Raw genomic sequence first — 8,926 nt, forward strand, 5'->3', positions numbered from 1 at the left:
CTAGAGTTTTGTCAAAGGCAGAGGAAGAGAAGGTGAGATTCAGGTAAGAGGATCCTGAGGCACCAAGGACAGGTCACACCCGGTCTCTGTGGTGGCAGGTTGGGTTTGCCCATATCTTTGAGTGCTTGTTTGAGGGAAAAGCAGGAAAATGGACAAGTGCTTGGCTATCCTGAGGGTGAGGGAGTAAACCCCACCTTGGAACAGCTTAGGAGCCATAAACAAGCACATGGACTCAGCAGCTCCCTGGCTCTGCAGTCAGAGGGAACCTTCCTTGAGGTCATTTTGTTTAACCTGTTAAACTGGCCATATTTAAAAGCCCCACTCTGCTCCTAAAGGTTGTGGGAAGCCCTGATCCAGGCTGTGGCAGCTGGATGGGGAGGCTGGAGTCACCCCCTGGGGAGATGGCAGAGAGGGGACGATGGGGACAGGCAGGCACGAGCCACCAGCTTCCTTCAGGAAGCATTTGGGAATAAATACATCCTGTATGGATGCATCTAGGAGCATTTTAGGTTAAACATTTCCTATGTGTGGTTTTAAACCAGGCTTTGTTGGTTTAACTGGGTGTGTTTGTGCAGAGGGTTTTGGTGAGCTTTGGACTCTCCAAATCTTTCGGGTGCCCCGACGTTGCCTCTTCCCCGGGGCATTTGTTCAGCCTGTTTAAGGCAGTTTTGCTACTGAATGAAAAAGCAAAGAGAAAAGACAGTTCTGCAGAACAAAGAGATCTTGCTGTGCTCACCACCCTTGGTGGGCTTTGGAGGTGTTGGGAGCAGGATGAAGATGTTAAACGGCCTCCTCTGATCACTCTGGGGTGATCCTGGCACGATCCGTAGTGACGGCCGTGGAGGCTGCAGAGCAAACTGCAGCCCAGGATAAATGTGACACTTCATGGCACTTCCAGAGCTGCCTTGGAGAGTGTCCTGTGCTGCCTGCCAAGTCGGGAAGGTCACACATGTTCTTTCTTCCTTTAAATTGCCGTGGTGCCCCACCTGCATGCCATTCCCTCCTCTTGGAATGTGGCTGTCTCAGAGCGCTGCTTCTTTTGTTTCCCTATTGATTAGCAGCCAATCCATACCTAGAGGTCTATAATGTTCCTATGATTTAAACTTGAACAGTTTCATTAACTGTCAAGTACCTTTAGAGCAAAGGAATCCCATATTTTAACTCCCCTCTCCTTGCCAGGGTAAGATTTGTGGAAGGAGACTTCTTTTTTTTTTTTTTTTTTTTTCCCCCCGGAAATAAATAAATAAAGCCCCAGCTTTCTGAAAAACCCCGAGGCCTCAAGATCTGACTAGGAAAGAAAGAAAACCATTCCCAGATATTTAATTGTACAGGGGGCTTACGGGATTGATCGAGAGCTTAGCTTTTTACAATAGTCCAGTGAATAAGAAATGCTCCTGACAAACGATCGATGATGGGATAATCACTCTTTATCCCCCCTCCTCATTGTTACCTTCTTTCTTCCAGGAGAACAGGGTTCAGAAGTCAAAAATCTTTATAGACGCTGCTTTTAAATTAAGCAGAAAATAGACATTGACATATTTGTTAATCTCACCTAAATCATTACTGGGCCTGGCTGGGTGGACTCTGGGTGGCAGAGGCCGGAATTCACGAGCGGTGCTGCCTTAAGTGCATGTATTGCCATTAAAAGCAGGGAGCCTGGCAGTTTAACGTGGATAAATATAGATAATTTTTTATTCTGAAGGTTATAAGGGGAGCTTCTCTTAATTAAAACCTTCTTACTCGCATTCGAAAGGTTAGGTAACATTTATATTGGTAGGCACGTAAAAACATTCCTTCCCTGGAAAGGATCGTTGTCTGGATGGCCTGTGGCTTGGAAAAAAGGATATATATATGTGTGTGTGAGCAAGAGACTGGGGTGCTCAGGCCACTGGGGTCTCATCCCTTTGGAGCAGCAGCCCTGGGTCATCGTGTCCGTTGGGGTGAGCCGTGGATGTGCACGGAAAGAGCAGGAGCATCGTGGGATGCTTCCCCCAGGATGCTGTCTCAGCTTCCAGGTGTGGTTTAGAGGCTTTCTTAGAACAGGTTAATATCTGATCTTCATGCTTAGAAGCCTGTGATGGACTTTCCTTGCGTGAATTTGCCTGATCACCTTCTGTGAGCCCGTTCGGGTGCGGTGACAGCGAGTTCTGCCGTTGGGTTTTGTGCTGTGTGAAGGTTTTCCCTCTTGGGGAGGGTTTTGTAAAGCTTCTGCCCGGTGGTTTAATCTGTTCTTGTTGGGCTGGGATTGCTCTGGCTTCCTGCTGTGATGCCAGAGCCCCTGGAGTGGGCTCCAGTAGGAACCAGCCTAAAGGAGAGCTTGAAATGTGGGGGTGGTTTTACACCGTCCGTGTTCCTTGCTAAATGAACTGTGTGTTGGGACATTATTCTTTTTTAGGAGTAAGTCCCGTAAATGTCACTTAATTGATGGCTCAGATCGTTGGCATTTAAATGCAATAGAGTTTCCACGGTGAAAACACCCTCAAAGCTCTTGCCTGAATATCCGTGGCAGGAAATCCGGGCTGGAACTCCGAGATTTGACTCGGACTCTGCAGGGAGCTGGCGGTTCTGGGCTCTGTCCTGGACTGCCTGGAGCTGCATCCCTGCCCCCCCCGGGCTTCCCCAGGTGTCTGAGGTGTGGCTGTGGTTGCAGGTACCCCCGAGCTGAGCCCAGCTGACAGGAAGGAGCTGGAGGCCAAGCTGAAGGAGCGGGAGGAGTTCCTGCTGCCCATGTACCAGCAGGTGGCCGTGCAGTTCGCGGACCTGCACGACACGCCCGGGCGGATGCAGGAGAAAGGGGCCATCACTGTGAGTATCCAGAGCCTCCCTGGGGATGTGCTTGGAGGGTTTGGCACGTGGGAAGGGATGGTCTCCAGTGGTACCACAGACAACCCTCTGCCCCAGGACTGTTGCTGCCCTCTCCATGGTTTGCTGGCCCCAGGACATGGGGTGTCCCAGCACCTGAACCTGCTCCATGTGAGACCCCACACTCCTGGGGTTCACCAGCAGCTTTACTGTGGCCAGTGAGATTTTTCTAGTCCCTCCCCCTGGGGTGTGAGTGTCCCAGCCGAGGCAGTGCTGCTCATTTGGGAAGCTCCATCTCTTTTTGCAGAAGGAAGGAGGTTTGTGGGAGGCAGAGGGGGCTGGAGGTGTTCAAGGCCAGGTTGGATGGGGCTTGGAGCAACTTGGTCTAGTGGAAGCTTTCTAGGAGCTTTCCAACCCAAAGCTTTCTAGGATTCAATGATTCTGTGTAGTTCCTGGTGACCAAATGGTGTGACAGGGTGGAAGTCCTCAGACATGGGAATCTCCGTATTTCTCTTGTGCTGGGGTATAACCACGTACAGGATGAGTCCAAGCCTGTTCTTGCCTTTGGGAATAAGGTGTATTTATCTCTCCATGTAGATACTGTCCCTCACTCATTTCCCCTTCTCCACTTGTGTCTTGGGCAGGATGTTCTGGACTGGAAAACTTCCCGTACCTTCTTCTACTGGAGGCTGAGGCGGCTGCTCCTGGAGGACGTGGTGAAACAGAAGATCCACGATGCCAACCCCGAGCTGACAGACGGGCAGATCCAGGCCATGCTGAGGCGCTGGTTTGTGGAGGTTGAAGGGACAGTGAAGGTATTTATTTTACTTCATATTTTACATTATTTTATTTTACTCTGTTCTATTTTACTTTGTTCTATTTTATTTTATTTTATTCTATTCTATTCTGGTTTATTTTGTTTTATTTTATGTTATCGTTTTAATTTTATTGTTTTTAATTTTTTTTTTTTTTTTTAGTTTTAGTTTTTATTCTATTTTTATTTTATTCTGTTTTTAAAGTCCCAAACACTCAGGGGTTCCAGAGAAGGGGGGGGAATGTTCTCTGGAGGGCAGCAGCCTTTCCAAGGTAGTGTCTGAGCGTCTCCAAAAGCGGGCAGCTCGTTAGCTAATACATTACACCAATCAAGGAGAGTTATCTTAAGCCACAATTAATCTGCTCCCTGGCATATGTTGATAGGGAAGCATCATGCTGTTTCTTAATTAAAAGCAAACGGATTAAAAATGATTAATAAGAGTATTAAATATTCTCCTAAACTAAAAGCTTTGGGATTCTTGGGTAAATGGAGCTTTACGCAGGTCTGCGACTGTATCGCGGCTTCCTGGGTTGGGGGTTTTTTTCCCCCCTTCCCTGGAATCTTCCTTTGTATGCAGGGAATGTTGCTGCATGGCAGGGGCAGAGCCAGGGAGTGAAACCTGACGAGTTTAAAATAATAATAAGGAAAAAACAATGAAATAAGCAAAATCTAGGAGTGACATCACTGGCTCGAGACAATCACAGCGTTCAAGAAAATAAAATAATCCTGGTTTTTATTGAAGCGTGTCCGGGGCTGGGATGGGCCCTGCACCTGGGGCAGGAAGGAATTCCTCCCTGTCAGGGTGGGGAGGCCCTGGCACAGGTTGCCCAGAGAAGCTGTGGCTGCCCCATCCCTGGAAGTGTCCAAGGCCAGGCTGGACGGGGCTTGGAGCAACCTGGGATAGTGGAAGGTGTCCCTGTCCATGGCAGGGGTGGGACTGGATGGGCTGCAAGGCCCCTTCCAACCCAAAGCATTCCATGACTCCTCATGGCTCTCACCTGTGGGTGTAGCAACACCCTCAGCAGGAAGGAGCTGATCCTGAGAGTCCCAGGGAAGAGGGACTCTGGACTTGGGAAATTATTAAATGAAGGATGGGCAGTGAGGAGGTACTTGGATGATGCTGAGGGAGCTGGGGGGGCTCATCCTGCAGAAAAGGAGACTCAGGGGGGACCTTCTGGCTCTGCAACTCCCTGACAAGAGAGGGGAGCTGAGGGGGCTCGGGCTCTGCTCCCAGGGAACAAGGGACAGGATGAGAGGAAATGACCTCAGGCTGTGCCAGGGGAGGTTTAAACTGGACATCAGGGAAAATTTCTTTACTGAAAGGGTGGTCAAGCATTGGAAGGGGCTGCCCAGGGAGGTGGTGGAGTCCCCACCCTGGGAGGGATTTAAAAGCCGTGTGGATGAGGCACTTGGGGACGGGTCAGTGGTGGCCTTGGCAGTGCTGGGGGAACAGCTGGACTCGATGATCTTAGGGGCTTTTCCAACCTTAACAATTCTGTGATTCCATGATTCTGTGGCCCACTGGCACAGCAGTGGGTGCCAGGGGGGTCCGAGGGGGCTCCAGGGGGTGCCAGGAAGGTGCCACCACGGCATCACAGCACCCAGCTCATTGTCATTCTGACTTTGACTTGGTTAGTGATAACAGAGAAGGATAGTGCACCTTTAAATGAGGAGCTTTGTGTTTAATTACCCAAATAAAATGACATAAATATGAATGAGTGCTAATGGCAGTACTTGCTTTTCCGGAAACCATTAACAAAACGATTCTTAAATGATTTGTAAAGAAAATGAGAGGAGAGGAGAGGAGCGAGAAGGCTATTAGGGGCTCACACACTCCTGAATTATTGCGTAGTCAACTATCTAGCAAATATCAGGTGAAATGATCTTGCAAAAGGCAAAGAAGGGGTTGTTGCTGAGGGTTCCAGACACCCCAACCTGCTCTGCTGTGCTCACACCTGCCCGAGGGGCTGTTTGGCCCCAGGGCTGGATCAGGGATCCTGTGATTGCTGGGGGACACCAACACGGGGTCACTCTGGAGGTGGTGGGGACTCATGGGTCCCATGATGGTTTAGCACTGGGAGAAGCCCCAGATCAGCTGCATCTCAGGGGCAGCTGTGTTCCACCTGAATTTGGGCAGCTGATCACGAGGGAAGCTGGGATTTATCTGGGACATCCATCCCAGGGGAGTGATGCAGCTCGTTCGGCTGCAGCACTGGCCAAGGAACCACCTCCTGGGTTCCTTTCTGTCACGTTTATGGCAGGAGAGGCAAAAAAAAAGTTTGGATTTTTGCTAATTGTTAGTTGTGTTTGTGGAAGCCCCAGCCAGATGTGTCACCCCAGCTGCCAGTGGGCTACATTTGGGGATTGGTGTGTGGGCAGGGGTGGCCAGGGCTGGGAATGGGCTGACCCTGTGGGATTTTGGCAGGCATATCTGTGGGACAGCAACAAGGACCTGGTGGAGTGGCTGGAGAAGCAGCTGACGGAGGAGGAGGGCGTTCGCTCGGTCGTGGAGGAGAACATCAAATACATCTCGAGGGATTATGTCCTCAAGCAGATCCGGAGGTGAGGGCTGCCCTGGGAGCTGGGATGTTAGAAATCACCTGGGAGGGGGAATGTGGGTGCCCTTGGCAAGTGCTGCTGGTGGGGTCGGGGCTCACTCCGGAGCTCCTGCCCTCCCATATCCCAGGTCCACACACTCCAGCCTCTCGGGATTCCAATCCCCACGTGTGTCTGAGCCCGTCTGCCACCAGCAAGGGAAGTGGCCGCAGGGAGCAGAGCTCGGCTCTCACAGCTCACCCAGTGCTGTGTCCAGTCTCCCACAGCCCCATATTCCAGCCCCCCCGGCCGGCCGGAGCCGTTGGATGCTCTGGAGGTGCCGGGGCCGTCACTCACCTCCCTCCTCTCTCCAGCCTGGTCCAGGCCAATCCGGAGGTTGCCATGGATTCCATAGTGCACATGACCCAGCATATATCACCCACCCAGCGAGCCGAGGTCGTGCGGATCCTCTCCACAATGGACTCTCCTTCCTCAACGTAAGAGCATCGATTCCCCCGCGCTCCCCCTGCCCGGCGCCGCCGAGGAGAAAACTGGGAGCTCCCAACTGCCCTTTGTGTCTCGGCTGTGCCCGCTGTGCCGCCACGGGGAGGCTCAGGGAAACGCTGCCAACAGGGACAGCTTTCTCTTTTCCGACCAGGCTGACCAGGGGAAGCGTGTCCCCTGGCCAGGGACATGAGGGAAATGTATAAACACAAGCGCCTGCGGAACTGAGTCCCGGCTGTGCTGCTGTACCTTATTTATTGAACGACTGGAGCGGCGTCCGGGCGCCGTCGGCTCCGCCGGGCGATGAAGGTGCTCCGGTACCGTGAGGCCTTGGCACGGCAGAGCAGGGGCTGTGGGTGGCCCCCCCGTGCCCCTGCCTGCCTTCCCCCTCCCACCCAGCTCCGCGCTGACAAGTGCCAATGTCACCCCTGTCACCCGGGCGGGCTCTGCCTCGGGAGCGGGTGGGAGCCCCCCCGGCAGCCCCTCGGCCCTGTCAGGGGTGATTTGTGTGTCACACGTCTGTCTTGTTTCTTCAGTAGCAGAAAACCAGCCTTCAGCCGCTGTGGCCAGGGCTGTCCCTGTGCCCCCAGGAGGCTCCCGGGCTTCCCAGGGCTGCGAAGGTGGCGGGGCAGGATTTTGGGCGCTGACCCCCCGCTCGCTTTGCCTTTGTGCCCAATTCCTTTAGAACAGGTCAGTGAACTGTGTGAGGGGCCCTTCTGGGAGGAGGTAAAAGAAGAGACCAAAGTGCAGCTGCTCAGTGTTTTTGCTTTCCCTTCCCCGCTTGTTTTGATGGATAACAATGTGGCAGCCCCACTGGCTGCAAGTGCCCATCCCTTTCCTATCAGTAGCAGGAGGCTGATCCAGCCAGCTGGGGTGAGAGGGGAGAAAGGACAGAGCCAAATATTCCAGTGGGGTTAGAACTGCAGAAGGATCCAAGGAGCTTTTCTTCATCTCCCCCCTCTGCTCCGGAGCTGGAACGGAGCTGCCTGTGCTGGGCTGGTCCTGGTGCAGGCTGGGGAGGGGAAGGGACTGTCACTCACCTGGGAAGGTGGAAATGTAAAAACAGCTGGGTTGGGTAATCTCAGTCCAGTGGTCAGGAATAAGTGTTGGGAGGCAGGTAAGTGCAGTGCTGGGGTGGCAGCAGCCCAGGGCCCCCCAGGCTGACCCAGCCAAGGCCTCCCAGCTTCTTGCTACACTTTTTTTATGTCCACGGGCCTCCTGACTGTAAGAAAAGTTGCCTGTTACAGAACTCGGTCTGGGCAGGACCGGGCTCACACCAATGATGGTCTGGGAAGAATTTCAGATGTTACAGTCCCTCCTCTAGTACAGCAGGAATCAGAAGGGCTGTTTTTATGAGAGAATTAATCAATGATGCTGCCAGTGCCTCTCACCTCTCCTTGTTTCCTTCTGAAGTGCAATGCAGCCCTTCTGCCTTTGGGGCCAGTGACTGGAGGTGCCACAGGGGGGTCACAGCTCCCCTGCCCGTGGCCAGCGGAGCTCACCCACCTGAAGGACTCGCTTTTTCTTAATAGTTAAGAACCCTAATTTGATTTAAAAGACTTTTATTTTCCACTAGAGCCCCCTGAACAAGCCCCAAAGATGCTTTTGCTTATGCCAAGCTGGGCTGCAGCAGGACACACGGACAGAGAATGTCTCAGCCAGGCAGGACCACTCAGAGGGTGACTCATGGGGCTCCTCCTCCCTGTCACCAGGAATTCCTACTGGTGGTGTCACCAGTCAGTCCCTTATCCAGGACACCTGCAGGTGTCAGGGGAAGTGTCCCAGTGCCCACTGCCCCGATCCCTTTGGAGCTGCTCTGCCAAGGCCTGTGCAGAGCAGCCCCTCCTGTTTCAGTGTTCCAGCACTGGCTCAGGCTCCACTAAATTAGGGGGTAAAGCAGCTCCAAAAAACCAGCTGTTGGGTAACATCAGTGCTGGGCTGACATCAGGGTCTGTCACCAGCCCTGGGGGTCCTGGGGGGGTCTGGACCTGCCAGAGCACCATCACCTGTGCTGTCCCCAGGTCACCTGTGCTGTCCCCAGGTGTGTGGGTCGGTCACCGGGTGGGGAGACCCTCCCTTGGTCCATACGGTTCTCGCTGGTGCTGAAGTATTTCACTTACCTCAATTTCTTTTAATAAAAAAGAATGAATTACAGCTCTGTTGCCAGGAGTGGAATCTGTCACCCCCTGTCCTGGGCACCCTGGGGGAGCTCTGCTTTCCTTGGGGCAAGAACAGGGGAAATGTTTGTGGGGAGGGTTTATGTGGAACCCC

The 8,926-nt window shown here is 52.9% G+C and overlaps 1 protein-coding gene across 5 annotated transcripts in view; it reads left to right on the forward strand.

Annotated features, from left to right (window-relative positions):
• ACACA (acetyl-CoA carboxylase alpha) overlaps positions 1 to 8,926 on the forward strand; it is a 111,308-nt gene extending 102,382 nt beyond the window's left edge. For all 5 annotated transcript variants that reach the window (XM_018084801.3, XM_018084798.2, XM_018084797.2 and 2 more), the window contains 4 exons: positions 2,651 to 2,805; positions 3,447 to 3,617; positions 6,042 to 6,178; positions 6,526 to 8,926. In XM_018084801.3, the coding sequence (XP_017940290.2) occupies positions 2,651 to 2,805; positions 3,447 to 3,617; positions 6,042 to 6,178; positions 6,526 to 6,652 (590 nt within the window). In that variant the 3' untranslated portion in view covers positions 6,653 to 8,926. The remainder of the gene's footprint in view (positions 1 to 2,650; positions 2,806 to 3,446; positions 3,618 to 6,041; positions 6,179 to 6,525) is intronic.

This window comes from Manacus vitellinus, unplaced genomic scaffold (genome assembly GCF_001715985.3).
Source record: "Manacus vitellinus isolate BGI_N305 unplaced genomic scaffold, ASM171598v3 scaffold_76_pilon, whole genome shotgun sequence".
NCBI classification, from domain to species: domain Eukaryota; kingdom Metazoa; phylum Chordata; class Aves; order Passeriformes; family Pipridae; genus Manacus; species Manacus vitellinus.